The sequence below is a fragment of the Balaenoptera musculus genome, chromosome 11, assembly GCF_009873245.2.
Source record: "Balaenoptera musculus isolate JJ_BM4_2016_0621 chromosome 11, mBalMus1.pri.v3, whole genome shotgun sequence".
Classification (NCBI taxonomy): domain Eukaryota; kingdom Metazoa; phylum Chordata; class Mammalia; order Artiodactyla; family Balaenopteridae; genus Balaenoptera; species Balaenoptera musculus.
In genome coordinates, this window is record NC_045795.1 from 65,110,384 (window position 1) to 65,137,915 (window position 27,532).

A 27,532-nucleotide genomic window follows, 5' to 3' on the forward strand; every position below is an offset into this window, starting at 1 on the left:
ATGCGCCAAACAAATGCTGGGAACCACACTCTTCACAGGCACACAGTTCCATTTTTCTTTCTAGCTGTTTTCCCCTGTCCTGTTTTCAACCTCTTTTTTTTTTTTTTTTCTTTTTCTTTTTTTTTTTTTATTTATTTTTTTTTTATAGATCACATTATATGTTTTTTTTTTTTTTTTTTTTTTTTTTTAGTGTGTTAGCTTCTGCTTTATAACAAAGTTAATCAGTTATACATATACAATATGTTCCCATATCTCTTCCCTCTTGCATCTCCCTCCCTCCCACCCTCCCCATCCCACCCCTCTAGGTGGTCACAAAGCACCGAGCTGATCTCCCTGTGCTATGCGGCTGCTTCCCACTAGCTATCTATTTTACATTTGGTAGTGTATATATGTCCATGACACTCTCTCACCCTGTCACATCTCACCCCACCCCCTCCCCATATCCTCAAGTCCATTCTCTAGTAGGTCTGTGTCTTTATTCCCGTCTTGCCACTAGGTTCTTCATGGCTTTTTTTTTTCCCTTAGATTCCGTATATATGTGTTAGCATACTGTATTTGTTTTTCTCTTTCTGACTTATTTCACTCTGTATGACAGACTCTATCAACCACTCTTTTAAAGCTAATGAGAGCGGCTGTGGGCCCTGTATCATTTCTGGAGAGCAGTGCGCTTATATGAGACTTTGGCTTTCCAATTATATCTTGTTGAAGTTTTTGAATTTTTGCAATATATATGTATTTCTTTTGTAATACAAAAAAATCAAAAAATAAAGATAAAACTTTTAAGGTGCGTACCATCTTTTTATTCCTTACGCTTCTCATAAGATGATTTTGAATAAACCACACCCTACTCAAACTGATTTTTTTTTTATGATAGTAAAAATCCTCATGGATGGACAGCTTCCAGAATTTGCCTATTATCAAGCCAGTACAGGGTTGAAAATGGGGCTTTTTTTTTTTGGCCATGCCACGCAGCTTGCAGGGGATCTTAGTTCCCTGGCCAGGGATTGAAACTGGGCCACGGCAGTGAAAGTGCTGAGTCCTACCCACTGGACCGCCAGGGAATTCCTGAAAATGGGGCTTCTGAGTGGGCCGTTATAGAAAGTAATGGTTCCTGATGTCTCATTTTTATATTCTTTATTTTCAGGGTTATGTATCTCACAAAAATCTGGAAGAGCTTAATTTGCCTGTGACACCTTCGGCAGGGCTACCAGGAACCAGCCTAAGGTGCTTTCACTCTCATTTCCAGACCAAGGGCGTCCTGCAGTCTACAGCCACAGGCAATGGCAGCAGCCCTCTCTCTTCAAGGCCTAGGAAGTATAGACTTGGGCTCTGCCTTAGGGTGCCCTGGCCTCTACTCTCCCTGTGGGTCTCACTGGATATCTGTTCACCCTGCCCTCTGCCAGCCTCCACTGCCTTCCCTGCTGGTTTTCTCCGCCTGTGCAAGGACAGCACGGGAGGAAGCAGCCCAGCCCTTCCCAAACTGACTACAGGTGGCTGTGGAGCAGTTAGCATGAGGCTTGTAGATCAGAGGGGTCTGTATTTGGAAATGTTTTATTACTCTAAGTTGAAAGGTTTAGTCATTTTACTTCACAGTTGAGACCCTGTTGAGAGAACTCCACCAGTATTTATCACTGTGGCCTTCTCATTGAAGGGTCTTGTCCAACTTTGAAATGCCAAAGCAGGACCCTCTGTTCTTTGATTCTGCTCTGAGTTATGAAATCCTGTATTTCTTCAAAAGTATTTCATTTTGTTTAAAGTCAAAGATCAGAGTGACTCAGTGTTACAGGAGCTGGGTGTTTTTGTAGAATGAGCAGTAAATTTATCACCTAACAAGGCTGGGTTAATTAAAATTATGCTGCCTGTCTCTGGCAATCATTGGAAAGGATATTCTGTTTCTTATTTTATTCCTAAGGCTTTTTTTTTTTTTTTTTTTTAAACTATTGTGTTCCTGCCAAATTTGGTGAGCACAACACAGCCCAGGCACGTCCCTGGAGCATGCAACATTTTTGGCTCTTTGGATGCTGATAGAGATGTATGTAGCCACACAGGGGTGGATGTGGTGGGAGGTCTACCGGCCTAGGGCCCACCTAGGGGCTCCTCCCTCTATACAACTCCAGCTACAGTCTGAGGATGGAAGTGAAGCCACTTGCAGCACCTAACTGTCTTGACATTTAAGTATCAATTTAAATGTCACCTACAGAGAAGCCTTTTCCTGACCTCTCCTCTTCTGAAGGGGCTCACCCTACTCACTGCCCATTCCCTTACCCTGTTTTAATTTCTCTCATACAGTTCCCTCTGAAATGATATATTAAATCAGTATTTTTGTGTTTTGCCCACCTTGAACAGTAGAATATAAACTCCAGAAGCAAGAGCATCTGCCTTGTCCCTACTGTATACTCAGCATCCAGGAGAGTGTCTGGCACTAGTAGACACTTGATAAATACTTACTGAGAACAGGGGTTTCTTACTTATCTTTCAAACAGCTCCTGGCAGCCTGTCCTGAAAGTTGGGTCTCTCTGGTATCCCTTTGCAACTTCCCTTCTTTGTCTCAGACGTTTCAAAGGGGTCCTGATGACGGATCTCCTATAAGATGCCCATTCCTGTCTCCCAGGCCAGCTCCCACCCAAAGTGCCCAGAAAACAACAGACTTTTTGCCCTCAAAAAAGACAGTGGTTTCCTACAAGAGCTGAACGTAGTTCTGAAATTGTTTTTCATGCCAGGCCTTAGGCCAAAACTCTTCATCAAATCAGGCATTTTCCAGCTGGCCTAGCACGGAAAGTCTTCCCCACTAGGGCTGGAATCCACTGTCAAGCAGATTTCCTGAGTAAAACTTTGTTCCCTCTATAAATATTTAGTTGGAACCTAAAATATTAATGTTCTCCCACATACTCCAAGGAGAAAGCAAATTACCAGAGCCTCAGATTGTCTCTAGATGACAGCCTTTCCAATAACTACCCATAATCAGGTGCAGTGGCCTCCCTGGTTTGCTTGCCTAGTTCTCTGGCCTTCACTGCCATGTTAAACGTCTTGTGCCTCAGTTAGAGGGAGGAGGGAGATTGGCCTCTTTTGCAAATCCTTTTCATCAATTTCTTTGATCATTAATAGCTCACAACTCCTCCAGTGGCAGGATGGTGTTGCTGCCCTATCAGCACATTCCTGGGTGCAAAGGTGAGGGGCAAATGTCCCCCAGGTTATCTGTCTCCCTCCTCCTTGTCTCCTGACCCCCTTGGAGTCTTCCCTGGGATTGGAAGTGCAGGGTCCAGGAGAATGCCAAGGAGCCAGGGCAGGTGGGCCAGGAGGTGGCTCCCCCATTCCCCTGGTGTGGGGAGCAGGAGGGAGGGGGAGGGAACCCTGAGACTCAGAGATGAGAAGGTAGGCTTGAGTGCCTGATTGTGCTGGCTGGAGCTACACAGAGGCAGGCGCTTACTGACCACAAGTGCCCCCAGAGCTTACCTGGCAAGAATTCAGACTCCATTCTAGACCTGTGTTGCTAGACAGCCATGCCCAGGAATGTGGGGAACATTGCAATCCAGATGGGGCTGAGGATAGGGTCACTGTTTCCAGCCCTTGGCCACCCTTGAACTATCTTTTTTTTTTTTTTTTTTTTTGCCACACTGTGTGGCATGTGGGATCTTAGTTCCCTGACCAGGGATCAAACCCGCGCCCCCTGCAGTAGAAGCTCGGAGTCCCAACCACCGGACCACTGGGGAAGTCCCTTGAATTGTCCTCTTGAAAGAACTGTTGCTGTACTCTCAGGCCTCAGCTGTGGCCTCTGCTCCTTGCTGGAACTTCACTCGGCATTCACTCATCTCTCCTTTTTCCTGTCCCTTCTTCCCCGCCCTTTCCCTCCAGACCCCCAGCCTCTCCTAGCTTCTACAGACCAGCTCCTACCTTAAGTATTGTTACAAGTCTACCAGTATGCAGACAGAGCTGGTTTCTAGTGACGTTGGCATTGACTCGGCAGCATGTAGTCAGGGGACCTGGAAACCCCTCCTTATAGAACTGGATGGGCCCAGCTTCTCACATGCCTTGTGCTGTAGCTTGAACTTGCAGTTGGTGACTAGCAGGTTCCAAAGCTCCTATTTATTCTTGAAGCTGCCTTGTTTCTATTTTGATTCTGCTAATCCAAATTGCAGTTTGGTGTTTCCACGGAAACAATTCAGGGATTGTTTGGCTTTCCAAGATGAACTGTGGGGGAGAGAACCGAATGATGTAAAACATTTTTAGTTTCTCAAATATCAATGTCTCCCCAGTAAATCTTTGGTCCCAAGTTTATTAAAATAAATGTTCTAGGCAAAAAATGTTCTAGGCTCCTTTTATTCCTCCAGCTAAACCCCTAGAGACTAACTCCCCAAACCCCTGCTCCGTGCAGAGGAGCACACATCTGCCCGCCACCCTGAAGCAGATGACAAAGGCAGGAAAGTGTCCTTTGGGCACCTTGGGGAGCCAGGGATGCAGAGACAAGAGTAGGTGTCACCAGGGAAATGACCACATGGCCACCCCAGCTACTCTGGGACTGGCATGCCAGAGGCTCAGGGCTCACCTGCTTTACTAAATAGCTGTGTTTCTACAGTGAGGGAAAGCTCCTCATTTAAGGATTCCGGGATGAATTAGCCCTTTTGGTAAATCTGAATTTTCACATAAAGGCTTTGCTAAAACAGAGGTATATTTGTCTATCCAGCCAGGGAAAACCTGACCCCTCCCTCCTACCCCACCCCTACCCCAGGCTCCGCCCTCATTCCCAAGGGCCACAGTCTCTGCCGCAGGCAGAAAAAAAATCCTCTCATTTCAGTCTTGCAGGGTTAGGGCTAGATCCCCATTCCCAGCACTGAGTGCTGAGAAACAGCTCTGTGAGACCCAGAGCTTCTGGCCCTGAGGGTCCAGCACCCGCAGGGAAGGGTGAGCCCCTTGTCAGGGTCCTGCTCAGCACCCCGTTGCAGGCCCTGGACCTGCCCCAGTTCCTGGAAACTGTGAAGGTCACCTCTGGGCAGGTTTCTGGTGAGGGATACCCATGGCTGGTTGGTGAAGATGAGGGTTTTAAAGAACAACTCTAATTTCTTTTTTCTACAGAAGTGATACATGTCCACCGCAGATAAACTTAAAAATACAGACAAGAGGACTTCCCTGGTGGCGCAGTGGTTGAGAATCTGCCTGCCAATGCAGGGGACACGGGTTCGAGCCCTGGTCTGGGAAGATCCCACATGCCGCGGAGCAACTAGGCCTGTGAGCCACAATTACTGAGCCTGCGCATCTAGAGCCTGTGCTCCGCAACAAGAGAGGCTGCGATAATGAGAGGCCCGCGCACCGTGATGAAGAGTGGCCCCCACTTGCCGCAACTAGAGAAAGCCCTCGCACAGAAACAAAGCCCCAACACAGCCATAAATAAATAAATAAATAAATAAATAAATAACAAAAGTGATTGTTTAAAAAAAAAAAAAATACAGATAAGAAAAAGACCTAAAACCTCCTTGTTCCTCTGTAACAGTTTTCTGCATGTGTGCTCATACACACATTTCACAAACTTGGGATCAACTGCATTTAAAAAAAAATAAATACATCTTAAATTTCGCAATAAATTCAGATTTACAGGAAAGTTGCAAAGACAATAAGTTCAAATATATCCTTCACCCAGCTTCTCTTAATGTAACATCTTGCATAACTGTGGCATACTTGTCAAAACTAAGAAACTAACATAAACATATTAATAACTAAACTTGAGCCTGTATTTAGATTTGATCCGTTTTTCCATTAATGTCCTCTCTCTGTTCCAGGACACAATCCAGGACACCGCACTGCATTTAGTCATTGTGTCTCCTCAGTGTCCGCTGCTCTGTGACAGATTTTGAGTCTTTCCTTGTTTTTCATGACCTTGACAGTCTTGAGTACTGGCCAGGTATCCTGTAGAATATCCCCCAATCTGGGTTCATCTGATGTTTGTCTCACGATTAGACTAGGGCTGGGCGGTTTTGGTAGGAATACCATGGAAATTAAGCACCCTTCTCATCGTATCCTATCAGGGGTGGGTGACGTGCACAAGACAGCACGGGTGGTGCTCACCTCCATCACTTGGTTAAGTGGTGTCTGCCAGGCTTCTCCATGTAATCTACTATCTTTCCCTTTCCCAGCTCTATTCCTTGGAAGCGAGTCACTAAGTTCAGCTCACCCTCAAGGGGTGGTGACAGGCAGGGGTTGGGGGAGATGAGGATTAAGCCCCACATCCTCTGTAGGAGAGTATCCACATCAAGGCATATTATTTGGAACTCACTGTTGGGAGAGCTGGTTTTTTGAATATCAAGTAGCCTGACAACTCTCCCTCCAGATGGCCCCATTCCCCCTGGAGTGGGGCAGGCAAGAAGCTGTGAGCATTTCTTCTTATTTGCTCCTGTCTCTCCTATTCAGGGAATAGAAAGTGAACCCCCATTCCATAATCTGTGATGTTTATTATCTGCAGGGAGTGAGTGTGCGGTGGCTTGGAAGGAGCCTCTGGTTAGCCCGTCCTGCCCTCTACCCCCCAGCGGAGGCCTGTCCCATGAAGTGGCCGGAGGCTAGTTCTCAGGGTCAGGCAAGTGCCCAGTCTCACACAGCTACGGAGTAGATGCAAGGTCTCTACCTGGGGGCCCAGAGGAATCTCCAGACCTGTAGTAAAGGGGTGTTGCCAGCTCTGCAGCCTGCCCTATGCTGGGTCACTAGCCTAAAATATGGACTGGTCGGGGGGGGTCCTCGGCCCCTTGGACTTCCTCCCAGCTCCTTGGTTTGAGTTTTGGGTCTTACAACAGCTTTGCACCAGACTCCTTACCCCCATACTCCCCTATGCCTAGGAGGCGGGCACTTCCCTGAGACTTAGCTTCTGGGAGGCATGATACCTTGCCCAACAGCTTATTAGGTTTCCTGAAAGAACATCATGGTTTTGAGAGATCTGTCCAAATAATTTCTGATGATGTCCTTTCTCTCAAGCCGTGGTGGAGGGTTGGCTCCAGCCCAGGAAACCTAATAAGGGATGCTACCAGCCCCTCTGACACAAGTAGGAGGCCTTTGCAGAGGACTTTGAGCTGGGCAGGGGCAAGGATGGAGGGATTGAGGGTCTGGACATGAAGAGGGCATGAGGCCCGTGCAGGGGACAGGCAGCCTTGTGTGCAAAGTGCGCAAATGTGGCAGAGGGCCTGGGGCCAAGGTCCATCTTGATGCCAGTTCCTCCATACAGGCTGAGCTGGCCTGGGATGGGCTGGTCCCAGGGGTACAGAAAGCCCATGCTGGTTGTGGCCCCCGTACTTTTTCAGGGGTCCATGGAAAAGAACATGAAGACACACAGCAGAGGCCCAAGACCTGCACCTGCCTTGGGTACTGGGTATATTGAACATCAATCAAAAAAACAGTCAAGATGTTAAAAAAAAAAGGTGAAAAAAAAAGAAAAACTTCAAAGCAACAGAATTAAAAAAACAAACAAACTAGGCTCTCAGCTCAAAAAGGGACACAACTGGAAGTTAAAAAGGTTGGGGTAATTCAGATTCTGCCAAGCCTCTGAAGAATGTGGCCCCTGATGGTAACTGTGACTGCCCTGCACAGACGCCCTAACATCAGACTCCTGCTGTAAAGAATCAAAGCTGAAGTCAACTGTCCTTACTCAATTTGGTATTTAAAAGAGGTCATCAAATTGTAGTCCTCTTCCAAGTCCAGAACAGTCTCCACGATATTGTGATCATAGAAAGCCTGCTTGAGGCCGCCAGCGTCTGCATTCGAGGCCTCCTGAGGGCTCTCATCCACCAGCAGGGCCCAGGCTTCCTCCTTGAAGGGCCAATCTTCACAGCAACCACATACACGGTTCAACTCGTTTTCAAATTCTAGTTTTCCAGCCAATTCTTCAATAGTTCGGATGCCTGTATGGTCTTAAAAATAAAAACATTCAGCATTACAATTCCAGTGAGAGATTTCTTAAGACATTTCAGGCACAAGTTAAAAACCACAAATGGGCGGCCATCTCCGGGGACTCTGCAGAGCTGGTGTTCCTGCCCCCGGGGCTGGCAGGCTGCCACATTCTAACATGGGCTTAGTGTCCCCCTTCCTAGCTCAGGTATTTATTGAGCCCCAACCATCTCCTTGGTTTCCAAGGAGGGTTTAAGTGGGAGGATACAGAGATGCATGTGTTCGTTCCGGCCCTCAAGAAACTACTCCCTGACCTGCGGGCACAAGACACAGTGAGAGAAAAATAGGATCTTTTGGGTAATCATAATCCTGCCTGCTGGGACTTCCCTGGCGGTCCAGTGGTTAAGACTCTGAGCTTCCAGTGCAGGGCGCACGGGTTCGATCCCTGATCGCGGAACTAAGATCCCACATGCTGTGCGGCGTGGCCAAAAAATGAGAAAAAGCTAAAAATAAAACACTTTAAAAAAAAAACAGTCCACACACAGAATATACAGATGTGTGTGTAGAAAAAGTATCTATGACAGGATATACAGCACTGTGTTAACAGTGGCTGCCTTTGTGGTGGATGGTGGAATTATAGGGGAGTTTTTGGCTTCTAACTTTTCTTCTAATCTTGTATTAATGCCTCTCCAGCTGGACTACTCCCCTCTACCCCTACCCCCATCTCTGCCTACGTCCTGTTTCCTTCACATCTAAGCTCATCCACCAACAGGGGTTGCTGTCCCTGGCCTCCAAGGATTCACTCTAACTGTACATTTATGAAATGACTTGACTGATGTGTAACTCCCCCAGGTTATCAGCTCCATGAAGGCTCTCTGCTGTGAGCAAAACAAATCTACCAAGCCAGTGGAAGAGAAATAAGAATTTTTTTTTTATAAGACACTTGCTGACTCAGGATCCTGTGTGAAGAACCTATCCTTCCAGGGAGAGGATGGACCAGCCCTCTGTACTCACCGATCATGTCAAGCAAATCCTTTGTGACCTCTTGGCTAGAACTGCTGAGTGGCATGTTTGACTCAACCTTCAAATCTTTCTCCATATCTTTCCTGCAGCCCCCAGGTGAAAAGAAAAAGGTGGGGGATTAGATCCTCTTTCAAGAAAATATTGGAGGGGAACTCAGTGTTAGATAATCTTAAAGACAAACACTGGTACTTTAAATTGTCATTTATGCTGTGATTAGAGGATGACTGGGAACCACTGAATCAGTGAAGTTGACTAAAAGCATCATAATGCCCATTAATGTTTGTGAATATGAGCACAAATATTTGTAGAACTGAAATGATTAAATGGCTTCTTCAGTCTCTGACTACAGAGCAACCAAGATGGCAGGACCTTGAAGTTTCAGCCCATATGGTCCTCCTTGCTTCAAATCAAGGTGCCTAGGATGAGGCAGTTTGCAGCTACCTGGGAGAAGAAAAGGTCTAGGGAAGACCTTATCCCAGGGAAAGCCTAAAAAGCTCTGGGGTGAGGAAGGGGAGCAGAAGCAAGGATAAAGTCAGGGCCCAGCCATCGATCCGCCTCTCCGCAGTGTGGGGAAAAAAACACTGGAATTAAGATGTGTGTTTCTGCAGCACAAAAAATAAGATGACTTTTAAAACTAGGTTCTTTAACATTCACTACCCCTTTTAGTACTGCAGAGTGGTTTCCATGACTGGTTAGACATCCAAGACCCTTCACCCCCTCAAACCAAACACACACACACACACACACACACACACACACACACACACACACACACACGCTTTCTGAAGAACGTTTACAAACTTCCCAAATAAAGTCTTAGAGCTTCAGAGGGGAGGCAAGAGTAGTGTTATGGACTCAATTTAAGATTTTCAACAATTTTTTCAGATATGAGATACCCTTAATTGTAGCTATTAAACTATTCAGATTGGAATCACCTTAGACTGTCTTTTCTCCAGTTCTCCCCATCTCCTGCCGCTCTCCAAAACTGCCTTTCAGGTGCCAAAATGGAGGAATGCATCGATATGTTTTCCTTGCTGGTCAGAGGTTTTCTTTTGGGGCATAGAGCGCGTGTCTTTGCATTCACGGGTTCGTGGTTTGGTGCAAAGGCAAGGCTCTCATTCCCAGGAGCACACGGGACAGGAGAGAAAGGAGCCGCAGAGGAGCAGGCTGCCAGCGGGTGCCTCCTGCAGAGGAGCCTGTGCGTGGGGAAGGGGAAGGAAAGCGGCGCGGCGTCCAGCTCCAGCCTCTGCATGCCTGAGCACTCCTGGGAATGACTGACTCCTTCAAAGGCCCGGTCAATGGCTGCAGTCAGCTCCTTTCTGCATCTTCTCAGTTTTTCAGACATCTCCCCTAAAAGCGACCATGTCTTTATTATACAATACACTGGAAATGCACACAGCAATGTGAAAATAATGTTACAGATGAGGTTGTAAACCACCCCCAAATGGGGTATGTGCCACAATTTCCTTAAGTTTGATCCACGCCATGGGTCGGAGAGCAGGGAAACCCACACTCCCGGCGCTTTTTTCCCCGTGGGGTCAGGGGCGGCCCGCGGTTCTCCGGGAGGGAGGAACCGGCGATGGAGCCGGAACCACCCCCCCTCCCCCGGCTCCGGGCCCCTCATCCCAGCCCGCAGCCCCTTCGGTCGCAGGCTCCGGCCCGGCCCGGCCCCACCCAGCGGCCAGCCCCCGAGCGGAGACCCACAGCCGGGTCCTCACCGAGCAGCCGGCGATACCGCAACGCAGCCCCTGCCAACGGTCGTCGCGCGCGCCCTTATCGATCCTTCGCGTGTGCCCGCGACTGACAGGCCCAACCCCCATGGCTCAGGTTAAAGGTCAGACAAGAAAAGCCCGGATGACCTTATTCTTTGAAACAACGCAAGGGGAAGCAAGGGCCCCACGCACGGAGGGGACAGGGGGCTCAGGCCTCACCGCGACAAAGACAAGGGCCATGGGAGTGCGGCCCGGGCAGGGGTCCGGAGGCCAGACCGCCGAAAGAAAATCGGCTGGAGGGGCGGGGATCTCATTTCTAACCAAAATCAGCAGCCAGAATGGGAGCCCTTTCCAAGCCCAGGAAGGTTCCCATTCTTGAGCCAACAGGGAGAGAAACGACTGGACGCGACCCAGTACCCAAGGGTTTAGTGTACCAACTTCCAAGTGATATCTAATAAAAGTGCCAGAGGGGTATCCAACTGTCTCAATTCATCAAGGATGCTGGGGTACATAACAGAACTGCTAGGTTCCACAGGAGACTGAGGGGCAGGAAACCCCAACACCAAGCATCTTCATTTCATTAGGGAGAATAAAGCTGGATATTCCAAGATGACACAAAGGGAAACGGAAATGGGCTTCGGTGGCTGATTTTTAGGGTTTTATAAACCCATCTCAGTGCACAGCAAGGGAGAAGGGGACGACATCATTTACTCAAGGCTTCATTTACTGTGGGCAGACTACTGGGGGGAACAGTAATCATCACCAGAATCAAAAATCCAGGAACTCAGGGCAGCCTGTGGCAGGTCTTCATGGCCACACCAAACTCAATGACAGTGTGTCCCTCCCTGTTCTCTAGAATCCATCAGACATACTCCATTATGTGCCCCCCTCCCGACCCCTACTTTGCAGCTCCACAGGTTTTACAGAAATTTCTCACCACCTGTATAAAAAGGAAAATAATTCAGCCTCCTGACATAATCCTTTTTTTTTTTCTTTTTTTCCTCATAAAAGAAACAATTTCCTCATCCAGTTTTTAGACAGAACACTAGCAAGTCTTCAGTGTCAAAGGTATTCTCCTGAGGGATTGCACTGGTGCTGTAGTGCAGGGTCACTGAGGCAGCATCAGTTGGTGTCCATGCTGCAAGTCTCATCATCCCCCATGCCCTGCTGTAAGCTGCCTGGTCTCGTCCCTCCATCAAAGGATCCAGGAAAGCTGAGTGAAGTCGTCTTATACAACTCATCATCTCGACGCTGGTAAAACAGCACATAAGCTGCTTTCGTCTAAAACATAAGAGGGGCAACGTCCATTCACTGGTTGGAAAAATCACCCACTTCCCCCCCCAAGCTTTTCGCTCTGTTCAAAACACACCACTCTCAGGGATCCGCCGTCTTGCCCTGTGCAGCCACATACTGAAGTGACTGTGAAAACCCTTCTACCTGAGGTTGGCTCATGCTGACCCTCCCCAGGGAGTGGGGAAAGGCAGGGGCCTTGTGACAGACCCCGAGGAGAGTTGAGCATCTCATTTAGGAAGGGTCCCAGAAGGAATGGCAGCCAACTCTTTCTCCACCACACCTTGCTTCCACCGTCCCAGCAGAATGACTAAATAACCAACTAGCCCGGGAGACTCTTCCCAGCTCTAATCCCTAAAGGTAAGAGTAGGAACCAGGTATTAGGGCCTACTCACCACTATTTGATCCTCGGAGGCCAGGGACACACTGCTATCGTCAAAGTAATACCATTTCCCGTTCAGTTTGTTCTTCGCGTACGCAGTGTCTGCCAAAGCAAGAGAATACTCTAGCCGGTCACCAAGAGAGCTAATCTGGCTAGCTCATTAGGGTGGCACTCAACAGCAATACAATTCCAAAACATGAAACAAACAGAGTCTGAAATTAAAAGTAATTTATAGGTTGTGTCCTAACAACCAAAAGATAACTCATCCTTTAAAAAAAAACCTGTTCCTAAGGAGGGCGGGAGGGAGGGAGGCGTAAGAGGGAAGAGATATGGGGATATGTGTATATGTATAGCTGATTCACTTTGTTATAAAGCAGAAACTAACACACCACTGTAAAGCAATTATACTCCAATAAAGATGTTAAAAAAAAAAAAAATCTGTTCCTTCTCAAAAAGGCACTAAAAGGGTAAAATTGGAGCTGCCGGGGACCAAGGCTTTAAACTGTAATTTTGGAAAACTAATCCAAAAACTAGAGGAATCCAGTGTCAATCTTGAGGATGGCTATGAGCAATAACCCAGAGTCAGGGGACCCTTAAAAGGAGCTGATACTTTAAGATTTAAACAAAACAACAGTTCTCAAAAACATGCCAAGTCAAACTCCCCCACTTCATCCAGGCAGATGGTTGGCTACTACTGCCTCTCACTGCCTCTGAAGCCTGTGGGGTAATCCCAGAGAGGGACACACTGGGTGTTTGGGTTTGCAAAGCTGGGATGTGAACAAGAAAACTTAAATATATCTGCCTTTGAAACTGTGAGTCAAGAATCTGTGGCTGGGTAACAATTCCTCACATCGGGCCAAGCATTTCCCCATACCGGGCCAAGCATTTCCCACATCCAACACTTCCGGTTTTGATTTTACACTATTTCCAAGCAGGATGTGTTTACAACAGGAATCCCAGCAGCAATACCCAATTCCTGCTCCACCCAGACTCTCAGAAACAACAGAATCTGATGGAGATCTGGTTTCCAGTCTCAACCTGCTGTGTGGCTTTGGCAAGCTGGTTTTTTTTTTTTTTTCTTAAGCTGTTTAACCATTACTCACTGCAGTGCCTACTGCACCAAGTGGTGGTGGAGGACATGGGACAAAGTGACAGAGAAGGTGCCAATGGCCTATCCCCGCTGTCCATGCTTGGCATAACAACAGCAATGGTGGCTCTCAATCTTGGCGTTCCAACTGTGGACCCTATGTGGACCTGCACATAACCAGCCTAACCTGGATGAGGAAACTGAAGCCTAACCTGGATGAGGAAACTGAAGCATACAGAGGCTAAGTAACCTGCCCTAGCAGTGTTTATATGCTAAAATAGAAGTTAAAAATGAATACATGTGTCCAGTATGCATGAATATAGATAGTGAAATTAATTTTGGGAGAAAAAAGTTAGAGAAGAGTAAGTGCTGCAGGATATGATATGATCAGAGATTGCTAATAGCCACTCCAGTAGAGCCCCAATTTTCAAACAGGCACAATTTTTATTTCCCATCCTCTCCTACAGCTAGATGGTAGCCCTGTGACCAAGTGATAGCCAATGAGATGTATGTAGAGGAGTTGAGGGGGACTTCTGGGAGATCTGCTTAAAAGGGAAGGTCATGCCCTTTTTTCCTCTTCTTCTAATGGCCTGGAATGTAGGCCTGAGGGCTGGAGACTGAGCAGCCATCTAAAGGCAAGAGGTGATATGGTAAGAATGGAGAGGCAGGAGAACAGACTGCTGGGCCAACAGAAAAAGCTTACCAGTATAGAAGAGAAGACTGGGGTTTAGGGCAGTTTCATAATCCACTGTGAGTGTAAATGGAACTGACACCTCCCATGGTGTCATCTCTTGGGGTCCTGACACTGGGTGTAGTGGCAGTTATCATGGTGCGGATGCAATAGAAGAGATATGAGGAAACCCAGCTCCTCACTTCAACATCACTAACACCTTTCCATAAACAAGTAACAAAATAAACTAGCAAAACTATAAAAGTGAAGGTAAACCTACACATTATAGAAATTTTGGAAAATAAAGTAGAAGAAAGAAAAAATAGTAAAATTAACATTTTGGTCTCTCTCCTCCTAGGCTTTCCCCCCTCCTATCATAGTTTCTCTGTCTTTTGTTTCAATGTAGTTGTGATACTACTTTCTGTAATGATGCAATTTTGTGTAGCTGTTTTCCCTTAACATACCATGGGTATTTCCCCATGTTATTATTAACTTTATTTTGCAATGACTGTGTACTCTTCCATGAAATCGATGGACAGAAGTGCCAACGGTTGATCACCAATGCTATTATTAATTTTCCACTATTATAAATAATACTTATTTTTGACTATTGTAAGTAGGTGACTATCTTTGCACATGAAGCTTTTCCCCAAAGTCAAGTAATTTCCTTAGGTTTCCCAGAGGTGGATTATTGGATTAAAGAATATGAACCACCACCCGACCAAAAAACTTGAGGGGCAGCAATATGGAAAAAGCCCGCAACCTGAGGCCCGTGGAGCTGTGTAAGTTAAGTGCTTAGAGCAATGCCTGGCACACTGGGAGAGGCTGGTGAAAGATGACTGGCCATGGGCATTTCAACATCTCAGAAGGAAGCAGATGCCAGTACTTACAGTGGCCAACCCCCATGGCTCCATAATGATTGGACACGGCAATGAGGTCGTACACATAAGGCCTTGCTGACAGGTCACAGACAAACTCAGACATGTTCAGAGCTCTGAGCACAGAAAACAAAAATAACCCTTCAATACATTAAACTCAGAGAAAGAAGTCGGAGCAACCCAGCAACCCCTTTCATGCAACAAGCTATAACACAGGGAGGCCCTCAGAAACTAACTGCAGAAGGAACGAATGAACAGTCCAGACAGAAGGGGCCCTGGGGTCTTGTTCTGACCACTGACATGTTCAGACTGGAAAAGAGAAGCCTCCTACCCGAGACCAAATGTCAAGGAAGGGCTCTGGGCACAGACACGAGGGCTGCAGCAACTTTGTAAAAATGGCTGTTACTATCAGAATTACAATTAGTGCCATAAAAATTTAAGCTAAATACCAAAATAGGCCCCCAAAAGCTTTTTTCCCTAATGTTTTAGTTTGAAAATTTCAAACATACAGAAAAAAAGAATTTTACAACAAACATGTATATACCCACCACCTAGGTCTTCCCGTTGACATGTCTATACTTCATGTATCTATCTACCCATCCCCCATCCCCCAAAAAGCATTTTTAAATCTGCATATTGTGGAGGGACTCCTACCTTGTTGACTGACTTGCCTGTGTCACTTACACTCTGTAACCTGGGACCCAAGAGGACACTAGTAGACAGCCAGTCCCAGTCCCTGCCCCAGGGACAGGACTGTGGTGGATCTGCACCCCCAAAAATCCAACTCTCCCTAGCATATCACTCTCTGGTTCCTTGTGCCCCTGCATTAACGAGGCACAGCATGTCCTTGTGCTGCCCTACTGAGCCTGGGCTCCCTGGGACCAATGACGGATGGGAAGACCAATTCAGTTAGGCTGCGTAAGGGTTCTCGAGAGAGGAAGTGCTTCTACTGGAGAGTCCTTTCCTTACAGACACGGAGGGGAAGTGAGCCAAAGTCTAACTTCTCAGAGCCTAGCAACACACACACCTTCACGCAGAAAAGTCTTTGGCAGCAAAACACTCTGCCAATCAGTGCCCAGATTATCTGCCTGTTTTTTAATTTTCCCAAAAATAACACTGCAGCCGAGGGACCCACCTGACTGGGAATTCCACAACTGTATCAAGCTTGTCCCTCCAGTATCTATTGTAGGAGAAACGTTTGAGGTGGACCACCAGAATCTTCGGCAAGGACCACAGGTCAAACTTCTTTGTGGCCTGCTGATGCTTCTTACAGTTAGGACAGTACCTGAAAAGAGAAACCTCCACTTAGTGGGGAGGCAGGGGGCCAGTGCCGCCTGGGCTCTCAAGCATGGAGGCAATCCCATAACATCCTTTCTTGTACTCAGCATGACTGCTTCAGGGCAGGGAGGTCTCTAAGCCACCTTCCAAAAGAGGGTGATGGCTTTCCTAGTCTGGAAAACACAATTCACACAGAAAAACCTGTGTTGTAGGGTCAGCCATGTAAAACAGTGACACGTCCAAATACAAAGGGTTTTAGTGTACACAGATGGCCCCAGCAGATCTCAGAGTCCCAGGGTACCTGGGTGCCCCTGCCCAGAGGTGGGAGCTGCATACCAGGGGTCATGCTCCCCAAGGGTCTCCATGGTAGTGAAGAGCTCGATGCAGTCTCTCAGGGCCACTGCTGTCTTCTTTTTCTTCTGAGGCTGCAACATGCTGACGTGCTTCTCGTAGGTCTGTGAGGAACAAAGTGCTGAGGTCTGCTGAGGAAACAAAGTCTTACCAGGCTCAGCCACAACCTCACGAGCTCTCACGCCTGGAATATAATGTACTTTCTGGAGCCTCTGAACATGTAATGACAAAATCTTTAAGTGCTTTTCATTCTCGGTCTAAAACATACCTTGCTAAACTGCTGGGGAACTGGTGAGAGAGACCCACCCGAAGCAGAAACCAGCACATACCCCTGACCAAGAATGCCGAGTGACCTACCTCAGATTCCTGCTCGTCATAATAACGGCTCCGGGTCTCACTATCCCAATCGATGGCTAGCGTGGATCGAGCTGTGGAGGAGGACCAAAGTATCACTCACTACTGAATGGCCAGCAACAGTAGAGGCTCCTCAGGTGACAACAGTGAGAAGGACCACACTCAGGCTACGCCATCAACACCTGCTCAACCATCAACAGCCACTGCCAAGAGTGATGCTCTGCCTTGAGCCAGCCAACTCTGAATCCCTGGGCCCCCAAATCCTTTGGCAAAGATTTCCTCAACGCTACAGACACACTTTAAAGGCACTAACTACATAGAATTCTGAAAGGGCACAGGTCAAGATGGAGTAACAGTGGCCAGATTTCTCCTCTTGCCTTATACCACAAGAAAACCTGACAAAACAGAGGAAACAACTGTTTTCAGACACTGAATATTAGGCAGAGCAAGAGTGAGATCCCTGAGAGAAGGCAAAAAATAAGGTGATGCCTACATGGCCCCAGCTTATTGCCTGGAGGCATTTTCCAGGCCATAGCATGGGGGGGCGGGGGAGGAGAACAAAAGACTGAGTTGAGGAGTCAAAGACCAGTGTTCAAGAAGGGGGCTAGGGACTTCCCTTGGTGTCGCAGTGGTTAAGAATCTGCCTGCCAATGCAGGGGACACGGGTTCGAGCCCTGGTCCGGGAAGATCCCACATGCTGTGGAGCTACTAAGCCCATGCGCCACAACTACTGAGCCTGCGCTCTAGGGCCTGTGAGCCACAACTACTGAGCCCTCGTGCCACAACTACTGGAGCCCGTGCTCCGCAAAAAGAGAAGGCACCGCAATGAGAAGCCCACGCACCACAACGAAGAGTAGCCCGTTTGCCGCAACTAGAGAAAGCCCGCGCACGTCAACGAAGACCCAAAGCAGCCAAAAATAAATAAATTCAAATAAATAAATTTAAAAAAAAAAAAAGAAGGGGGCTAGAATTTGCAAGGCATTACACTAAAGACAAGAAGCCGCACGGAGGGAATGGAGCTGCAAAAAGACAAGAGAGACCCAAAACCATCTCAATAGAGCTGTTTAAAAAACTCTTTTTAGGTAATTATTTAAAAAGGGAAGAAAGCAAGCTAGCAAACTAGAGGACATCTAGCAAATCTCTTCTCCAATGAAGGAAGCAAAAAGACACAAGAGATGCTTTTGCAGCTCCCCTCCCGACCCAGGGCAGGCATCTTCACTGTCCACATGTTGCTTTTCAGGCACAACACACGTCCCGTGTGGATGCCCCTTCCCATCTGTACAGCAGTCCCCATTACAGGCTCCAGGTAACAGCCTGTGAAATCTATGACCATCCTCTAGATGGGTCACACTTCATGAGTATTCTCATGGAACAAAAGAAATATGCATTTATTCTCATAAGTTTGGGGAAATACTGCCACCTAGGAGGGCCACAAGAAGTGTTATCAACCAGAGCAGAAGTCCTGAAGGATGTTGGGAGTGGAGGGAGAGCTCGTTTCCTTCTGAAGTCATCAAGGACGGAAGAGAAAAGCCTGACAAGAAGGCCAAGGGAAAGTGCGGAGGGGTGTCATGTCTCTGAAACAGTCTTTAGAGAGCTTTAACCCAAGGATCACACAAGTGTCTGTTCCTGGAGCCACACTATGAGATGATGAAAGCTCAGTGCAGTCAGTGAGTGCTGAGTGCAAGTATTTTCCAATAGATCCTAAGTCCCCAAAAGCCCAGTTTGAAAGGTCAGAGAAAGTGCTTACAGTTGAGTTTAAGCAGTTTCCCATCAGCTGCAAGGGAATTTAGGTCGGCTGTGCCATAGGAGTTCACAAGGCAGAAGGTAAAAAGCCTTTTTGGGCAGGGCCGGCTTTTGAGCTTCTTTTGGGTGGTCTCGCCATGGTCACTTCCCAGCTCATCCTTCCCACTGTCCTCTGTTTCTGAAAGCTGCTCTCTGCCTTCTTCCTGATGCTCCATTTCTTCTTCGTCTTCTCCTAGCATACAAATGAAAAATAACATGTATGTAATTTGCCACCATTTCAATGCTGCAATTTTTATTTCATACCTAACTGTGGTGTTTCCTTCCAGATTCAGTCCTGTGTGTGAACTACATCCACCCCTTTGCATTTACAAGGCACTTAAATTCACATGTGACACCCCCACAACCTGGTAAGCAGGCAAGTGGGCACAGCTATTCCATGATGAGGACGCAGAGTCCCAGAGAAGTTCAAGGAGTCACCAGAAGGTACAAAAGTGAGTCAGCAGTCCTGCCAGTCCTAAATTTGGGGCCCTCACCACTTGGTACTTTACTGGGCTTCATCCCACATAGTCTCTTTCAACTTGATCATTAATCACACAGAGAGAAAAGGACCAAAATTAAACCCATACTCAATACTCAAGAAAACCGGCTGGTAAGAAACAATTTAAAAGTAAAACTTTAAATATGATAATGAACACAAATACTAAGTAAAGGTCTTCAGTTCCTCCACAAGAAACATGATGACCGTTCCTTCAACAAGTATTTACTGCATGTCTCTCAGGTGCAGGCGCCATGATGGGCCCCAAGGAACACAGCACACAGGATCCTCCTCTCCTTTTTTCTCCTTATTCATTTGAGATTGCTGAGTTTCAAGAGTTTGAAGAGGGGGAGTTCCCTGGAGGTCCAGTGGTTAGGACTCAGCGCTTTCACTGCCAGGGACCCGGCTTCAATCCCTGGTTGGGGAACTAAGATCCTGCAAGCCGCGCAGCCAGGGAAAAAAAAAGTTTTAAGAGGCATTCTAGGGACTTTCCTGGTGGCACAGTGGTTAAGAATCCGTCTGCCAATGCAGGGGATACGGGTTCGATCCCTGGTCCGGGAAGATCCCACATGCCGTGGAGCAACTAAGCCCGTGCACCACAACTACTGAGCCTGTGTGCCACAATTACTGAAGCCCGCGTGCTTAGAGCCCATGCTCCGCGACAAGAGAAGCCACTGCAATGAGAAGCCTGTGCACCGCAACAAAGAGTAGCCCCCACGAGCCACAACTAGAGAAAGCCTGCATGCAGCAGCAAAGAACCAATGCAGCCAAAAATAAATAAATAAAATAAATAAATATATATTAAAAAAAGAAATTTAAAGAGGTATTCTAGAGACATGGTGATAAGTAAATTTCCCAGGTGTTTCCAGAGAACTGGTTGGTATATATGGCTGCAATAAAAAAATCCATGATCAGGCTCATCATAATTTTTGTTGTTGGGCAGTCAAAGGGGAAAGTTAAGGTATCAAATAAGTAATTTCAACAAAGATGGGGACAACTCCAAAAGGTGATGTAAAAGTAACAGGGGAAGGGAATTCCCTGGCAGTCCAGTGGTCAGGACTTGGTGCTTCCACTGCCGGGGACCCAGGTTCAATATCTGGTCGGGGAACTAAGATCGCACAAGGTGCATGGCGTAGCCAAAAAAAAAAAAAAAAAAAAAAAGTAACGGGGGAAGAAAAGATTCAAAATATGAAGTTTATATATTTGGGGAAATAGCAATAGAAACAGAAACTGAGGAAAGGAAGACGTATATTCTACATAAGAATCCTCTTTCAGGGACTTCCCTGGTGGCACAGTGGTTAAGAATCCACCTGCCAATGCAAGGGACACAGGTTTGATCCCTGGTCCGGGAAGATCCCACATGTCATGGAGCAACTAAGCTCGTGCGCCACAACTACTAAGCCTGTGCTCTAGAGCCCGTGCTCCACAACAAGAGAAGCCATCGCACACAGTGGTTAAGAATCCTTCTGCCGGGGCTTCCCTGGTGGCGCAGTGGTTGAGAGTCTGCCTGCCAATGCAGGGGACACGGGTTCGAGCCCTGGTCTGGGAAGATCCCATATGCCACGGAGCAACTAAGCCCGTGTGCCACAACTACTGAGCCTGCGCTCTAGAGTCCGCGAGCCACAACTAGTGAAGCTTGCGCGCCTAGAGCCCGCGCTCCGCAACAAGAGAAGCCACCGCAGTGAGAAGCCCACGCACCGCAATGCAGAGTAGCCCCCGCTCGCTGTAACTAGAGAAAGCCCACGCACAGCAACGAAGACCCAACACAGCCAAAAAAAATAAATTAATTTAAATTAATTAATTAATTAAAAAAAAAAAAAAAGAGGGAAGCCACCGCAATGAAAAGCATGCACACTGCAACGAAGAGTAGCACCCACTCACTGCAACTAGAGAAAGCCTGTGCGCAGCAACGAAGACCCAATGCAGCCAAAAAATAAATTAAAAAAAAAAAAAAAAAGAATCCTCTTTCAAAGACTGTGTCTCGGGAGTTCTCATGAGGAAGGACAAGTTGGGCCCAGGACAATGCAGCAGTTTCCTGTCAGGCCACAGGAACATCACAGCCATGGATGACAGTGTGACCTGAGTCCCCATAAGCAGGACTCTGAAACAGCCAGTGTGCATGAGACTGCCAGCCTCAGCTCTCACAGAGGTTCCTTTCTCAATTAGCTCACTTCACTCCTGAAGCAGTGGCACTGCCCCTTTTACGCCCAGATAAGCCTGCTCTGCTCTCAGACTGGCAAGTGAAACACTGCCCTGCCCAAGACACTCAGAGATTCAGCAGGAGACAGCCACCACAGGCCTAACAAGGAGCCATGGCAGTAAAGAGGTTAGAATTATTTCAACATTAAACAGGATCTGAAGTCTACGCACCAAGGCTCACTTATGGAATTCAAAAGAAGACAGTGAGAACAAGAGACTGAACAAGAGACTGACAGATGGAATGTCTAAGAAACTAGGCTAATTGTAACAACAGCAAATACTGACACGATGCTGTTATTAACTGAGCATCTATTATGTGCCAGATACTCTAACCACACTATCTCATTAAACAGTAACCTCAACTCTGTGAAGCCGTTATCATCATCCCATTTTGCAGATGGGTAAACCAAGGTTAAGAGAGCTGAAGTGACTTTTTGAGGTCTGTCCCACACCTCAAGCTGGGAATCACAGTGCCTCAACTTCCAGAGCACTAAGAACCCACAGGTCACCCAAGGTCTGCTCAGAGACTACCACTACAGCTCCAACATGTCTGCTTGTGGGACCTGTGCACAAAATACACTCCTGTTCATCCCTCGTGGGAGGAGAACATGATATTCTGGGCAAGAACAGGAGTACGACTATAATAAATACTCAACCTATAATACCAACAATTTGGAATATCCCTTCAGGACAGAGCCTTCTGGTCATTATTTTTAATGTCAATTCTCACTTTCCAGGACCAGGCGTGTCTTGCAGAAATCCGGGCATTTGAATTTTCAACTGAGAATATATATTCAGCTATTCACAAAGCACAGGAACTGGAGGACATTTCTGGTTTTATAGGAATAAAGCCACCTAGTCAGTCACGCAGGCCCCCAAAAGAAGGATGACAGCCACAGTGCAGGTCAGACACAGCTCCCTGGTCACAGATGAGCTTGTGAGCACTAGGCCACAGAAGGATGTTGAGGGCTCTGGGTTTCTTGCAACAAGTCTATCCTACTGCTTTTCCAACTGTGGCTCGTCACTCCCACATCAGGAGCTGTCCAGAGCCAGCTACCACCTGTGGCTTCCTGGGTAGAAAGAAAGAAAGGCCCAAGAGAACCTGTCTCTGCCTTCTGACTGGCTGGGCAGGACATCTGTCCTCCCCAGGGGCGGCTGCTGGACCATGGTGATGGGTAAGGGCCAAGACAAAAGCTCTACAGACACAAGCCAGGTTGTGAAGGCAGCCAAGTGTACTCAGCAATCCCAACAGGTCAGAATCAAATCCTGACTCTGCTACATGACCCTTGGGCAAGTCACTCAGTCCTATTATGCTTAGTCTCCCTGCGGTGAAACCCAGCCTCCACGCCTAAGATTACACGAGGTGTCAAAGTTGGACAATGGGCTCTGGCAGAGTGAAGTGGTGCAGACAGGGCTTCCAGGTCTGCTCTCTAGGCAGAGCCCCCAACCCCGCCTCAGAGCCTCCCTCACCCATGTATACAACACCTTTGGAAGAAGAGGGAGGTCGGGAGGGATTTGGTCAGTCACAGCCCCACAGCGTGGCGTGCGCTCACCTTCACAGCTGCCCCTGGAGCCATTGCAGGCCCCCAGCTCCAAGGGCGAGCTGCCAGACTCATCAGGCAAAGGTTGTTTTATATAGCGGCTTGAAAAGAAGAAAGAAAGAAATTGTTCATTAGTTGTAACCTTTACCTATTTTTCTCCACTACTCAGCCTGAAGTAGTTCCTAATTTATATATTCAGCTATTCACAAAGCAATTTATGTAAATAAAAGGGCCTTAAAATTCGTGTGATGGCTTAACACTTCAAGAAATTGAGAGGAACCTAAGAGATAAGTTTAACTACCAGGGCACTGAAGACTCTGAGAAAGCCTGTTTCAAATCTTTGATAAACGTTGCGTGGCACCATCATTTAAAAAAATATTTCCCAGTAATGTTAATTATCAGGTTCAGAATGATAGTGGAGTAGTTCAGAAATTACATTCAAATACAAAATGCCATCAAAGCACTATACTCCCTCAAGCAGGTGACTGACAGGTGTGAAGACATGATTCCAGGGACTAGAAGAGGCTTAGGTGTTCACTGTCATGGTGCTTCAGATGTGCCAGATGTTCTGTCCCAACAGCACCTGTCCTGGCCCTCCCAGGGGCCAAGACAACTACATTTCTAACAGAAGTGAGCACACGGGGTCAACACTGGCACTCTGCAGGGGGCAGTCACTCTTACTGGGCCTATCTTATTTTAGATAACAAGCAAATCACATTCCTACCACCAACCTGATGCGCTCACAAACAGCCTGGTACAAAGACTCGAGGGTGAGCTTGTGCTTGGGGACAGAAACCAGCAGTGGCTGCCCATATAGCACTGCCCCAGCGGAAGTGCTCGACGGCCTGGATTTCCTTTCCCTGAAGTACACTGGAAGCGTGACACATTCAGAGCCGTCTGTGGAGGTGCTGCAGACCTCGTACCTGTGTCAATCACACAAGAGAGCACCTTCAGCGGCAGGTCCCTGTGAGAGACGGAGATCTGAGCTGCAGCTACATGGTGGCCAGGACTACGGTTACTAGGACAGAGTGCACTTCAGTACAAAAGGTGGATAAACCATTTCCAAGACGATGCTAGAGGATGGGTCAGGAATGCCAAAGAGGGTCAACTGTTAACACAAGGTGAACCTACACAACCCAGGACCTGGGACTAATGTGATCCTCCTTCCCCCAACCATGGCCTCAAACTCTGTGGTCCTTCAACTGGGACTCAACACAGATGACACCTGTCATCCAGACCATCACTTCAGACACAAAGGCACACGGGGGGGCCCAGCCCCCAAGTTCACCTTTTGTCACCCATCAAGGAGCTTAACTTTTAGAAAAAGGCATTCTCAATGCCCTGCGCTTTAATAAAACCAAACACTGTACAGCGACGTATACCTAGAATATAAGCCAAAGACTCTTTATTTCAAATGAGGAAGCAAATTTATAAAACTGTTTGCCATCTTTCTTCAAAAACATTGAAGTAAAAGAATCATATTTAATTTTTTTAAAAAATCAGAGATAACCAAAGAAACTGCTAAATACAAATCAATGATTTTGAAAAATGTGTCTTACTTAGTGAATACATGGGATTGAGGAGATTTATAGATGTTTTATCCTGGAACAGATGTTACCAAAGTTGCTGGCAACCAACTGTAGTCTTTCCCTCTTCCTATAGGGGGAGACACAAACTTACTGATTCAACTTTTGAAAACTATAAACACAAACACACACACACACACACACACACACACACACACACACACACACACACACACACACACACACACACACACACACACACAACTCTCCCCACATGTCTGGCAAACAGTCCTGACTATAGTATATGCAGGAGGAGTTCAAAGAAAAACTCACAAAAACATCCAAGGTATGCTCTAGGGTAAGGACCCTGGGGTCCAGCATAATGGTCAAGAACCACGCCTTGGAGTGAGGCTGGCCCAGGTTCCAGATCCATCATTGCCACTTTCTGGCTGCTGTAACCAGGCCAAGTGCCTTAATTTCTAAGTCTGTTTATCCAGTGGACAATGGGATCACCCACCTTCCAGTGTAGTGGTGAAGATTAAGTAACTCAGTAGCACAGTACATCACATGCTCAAAAAAGTATTAGATGCTACAATTGTGTTTTCGTAAGACAATTATCAATTCATCATAAAGCAATTTGCTTTCCAATTGGCTGGCACTCAAGCTCTCTGAAAAATCCTCCATTGGTGGTTTGCCAACCTCCCCACAAGGTCATGTCCCAGGTCTTCTCAGCACAGGTATGTGCGAACACTAGTTTCCAGAACTGAGGGAGACTGTGTTAAGGTCTTGGGGTAAGAAGTGGACAGTCCCAGTCCTGTGGCCCAGCATGAGCCTTGGCACCCTCCATTAGTAAAGTAAGGGAACACGGCTGTGAGTGGGGAGGCAGCCTATGCAAGTGTGAACAGAACTAGGATCTTGGGTGTGGTTAAGAATTCTTCCTTTTAGAGTGACCTAGAAGTCATTGGCCCCAAAAATGTAAAGGGAAGGAAATGCCTCCTTTGTGTACTGCATTCCTCAGCCAAAACCAAAAACCGTAACAAAATCCTAAAAACCGTTCTCGGCAGAGGCAAGTTTCTGGCTGAGAGGGAATGAGGGAGAGACAACATGGGTGTGCTCCACATGCAAGCCTCCCTGAGCAAGCGGCTGCTGGGAGCTCAGACAAGCTCACACTCCACCCCCCCACCCCACCCCCACCTGAAGAGGGACACACACACAATCACACAAAGCAGCCTTGAAGCAAGAGGACTTGGGAGGGGCTGAGGAGACAAGCTGCAGTTGGAGTGTCCTGTCCCCACAGGGATGAGAAAACCGAGTCTCAAGGCTTGCAGATGTTAGCGCTGGAAAAGGCTGCTTAAATCAACCTTCCCTGTCATCTGGGATGGCACCTGCCTGAGAAGCCACTACCTGTGGCTGGGAGAAAGGACGAGACCCTCCCTGTACTGCGTCCCTTCTCCTGTCTTCCCGTGGCCCCTTACAAAGCTGTGATTCTTCTTGAGAAAAGCACTTCTGACAGCAGGACCATCTGCAGAACCACTGAACAGGCCTTAACAGGTAGCAACTGTTGACAAAAGCCTTGTTCATGCTGAGGAGAATTATCTGGAATGTCTAGCTCTGAAGTGCCAGTAGGCGCTTAGCATTGATGGCTGCCCCAAATTCCCTGAACATCCATCTCTTGCACCCAGGGGTTGGGGCAAATCCACATGAGCACCAACTGCCAGATCTTCTGCTCTGGAGACACTGACAGACACTGGCAAAGCCTCTAGAATGTTTCCTTTGACCCTGCAGCAGAAACCACTGAGTACTCACACGAAAATGTCATCCCGAGGCATGATGTGGTTTAAACCTTCATCCATTTGGAAAATTTTGTGGAACCGGTGATTATACACATCTGTGACCACCATCTAAGAACCAACAGTAACAGAAAGATTACAGGATGGATAAGAGTACACCCACCACATGCTGCAACTAAAGATCCCACATGCCGCAACTAAAGATCCCACATGCCGCAACTAAAAGGATGCTGCATGCTGCAATGAAGATCCCACGTGCTGCAACTAAGACCCGGCACAGCCAAATAAATAAATAAATATTTTTTAAAAAAGAGTACACCTACTTAATAACCCAGGCACAAATGAAAAAATATGTGCTGCCCCCAGAGAGATCACGATGCAACCAGCCCCAGAGCTCAGGGGCCAAGGGCCAAGGGGGAGCAGCATGGCTGTCACCACCAGAAAACATGCTACATCTGTCCCAAGGTTTACGACGGGATTTGCCCTCCAGTGGCAGGAATGGTGGAGAGTGAGTGCTGACCAGAGACCAGCAGTCATCCAGAATCCTCTGGGGTGTTTCCTGGGGCTGGAATTCCCCAAGCCATCCTCAGCACATAGCAGAAAAGACCAAACCCCAACCACCAAGACCTACCACCTGAAACCAGCAGGGGTGCAAGGGGAGTGGGGAGCAGGAGGGCACTGACCAGGTCTGGGACAAGGGAGGGGCTGGGGGCATCCAGGAGGATGGATCCTCGTGCAGCAAGAGGCCTTCACTTTCCCCACCTTCACACAGGGCCAGGCTCAGCAGAAAGGCCAGTGTGAGCAATTGTTTTTATTTTTCTATTTTATTTTTACTTTTTAATAAATTTATTTATTTATTTATTGGCTGCGTTGGGTCTTCGTTGCTGCGTGTGGGCTTTCTCTAGTTGCGGCGAGCGGGGGCTACTCTTCGTTGCGGTGCGCGTGCTTCTCTTGTTGCGGAGCACCGGCTCTAGTGCGGGCTTCAGGAGTGGCACGCAGGCTCTGCAGTTGTGGCTCGCTGGCTCTGAGCGCAGGCTCAGTAGTTGTGGCACACGGGCTTAGTTGCTCCGCGGCATGTGGGATCTTCCTGGACCAGGGATTGAATCCGTGTCCCCTGCATTGGCAGGTGGATTCTTAACCACTGTGCCACCAGGGAAGTCCCAGCAATTGTTTTTAAATAAAGATTTCTATCAAGTCACTCCACAGACTTACAGAGTTTGGGACAGGAAAGAACTTCCAGCTTCTCACATTACAGATGAGGTCAGGTAGGAAGGGGAGGCAAGGTGAGAGCAAATCCCCAGTCCTGGCCCTCT

At 47.5% G+C, this 27,532-nt stretch overlaps 2 protein-coding genes across 6 annotated transcripts in view; both read right to left on the reverse strand.

Moving 5' to 3' along the window:
- Positions 1 to 3,667: 3,667 nt before the first annotated feature.
- On the reverse strand, positions 3,668 to 11,149 carry C11H3orf62 (chromosome 11 C3orf62 homolog). Of its 2 annotated transcripts, XM_036868107.1 has the most exons (4): positions 9,819 to 11,149; positions 8,875 to 8,966; positions 7,622 to 7,883; positions 3,668 to 4,188 (listed from the first exon to the last, which is right to left on the reverse strand). In XM_036868107.1, exons 1-4 carry the CDS (start codon positions 10,505 to 10,507, stop codon positions 4,107 to 4,109), a joined length of 1,125 nt encoding a protein of 374 aa, XP_036724002.1. In that variant the 5' UTR covers positions 10,508 to 11,149; the 3' UTR covers positions 3,668 to 4,106. The 2 variants fall into 2 exon arrangements, with proteins under 2 accessions (XP_036724002.1, XP_036724003.1); XM_036868108.1 differs by lacking the exon at positions 3,668 to 4,188 and having other exon boundaries at positions 5,544 to 7,883.
- A 138-nt stretch (positions 11,150 to 11,287) lies between these two features.
- The window catches only part of USP4 (ubiquitin specific peptidase 4), a 45,816-nt gene continuing 29,571 nt past the window's right edge, over positions 11,288 to 27,532 (reverse strand). The window contains exons 13-22 of one of the 4 annotated variants that reach the window (XM_036868101.1): positions 26,236 to 26,330; positions 23,635 to 23,826; positions 22,916 to 23,004; positions 18,633 to 18,860; positions 16,889 to 16,959; positions 16,517 to 16,635; positions 16,038 to 16,187; positions 14,915 to 15,018; positions 12,281 to 12,369; positions 11,288 to 11,876 (exon numbers count right to left, since the gene is read on the reverse strand). In XM_036868101.1, coding sequence (XP_036723996.1) covers positions 11,718 to 11,876; positions 12,281 to 12,369; positions 14,915 to 15,018; positions 16,038 to 16,187; positions 16,517 to 16,635; positions 16,889 to 16,959; positions 18,633 to 18,860; positions 22,916 to 23,004; positions 23,635 to 23,826; positions 26,236 to 26,330 — 1,296 coding nt within the window. In that variant the 3' untranslated portion in view covers positions 11,288 to 11,717. Of the gene's footprint in view, positions 11,877 to 12,280; positions 12,370 to 14,914; positions 15,019 to 16,037; positions 16,188 to 16,516; positions 16,636 to 16,888; positions 16,960 to 18,632; positions 18,861 to 22,847; positions 23,005 to 23,634; positions 23,827 to 26,235; positions 26,331 to 27,532 lie in introns of those variants that run through there. The other 3 variants (XM_036868102.1, XM_036868104.1, XR_005021757.1) reach the window with 3 other exon arrangements.

What these genes read in the sequence shown, in the direction of transcription:
- C11H3orf62 (XM_036868107.1), bottom strand. Translation starts at nt 10,507, where the DNA reads ATGAGGGGCCCGGAGCCGGGGGAGGGGGGGTGGTTCCGGCTCCATCGC. An exon ending in TGGAGAAAAGACAGTCTAAG is followed by an intron (nt 8,967 to 9,818) that starts GTGATTCCAATC and finishes TGGGGGCTGCAG; the next exon opens with GAAAGATATGGAGAAAGATT. An exon ending in TCTTTTAAATACCAAATTGA is followed by an intron (nt 4,189 to 7,621) that starts GTAAGGACAGTT and finishes TCTCCCCCACAG; the next exon opens with TTCATCTTGGAAAGCCAAAC.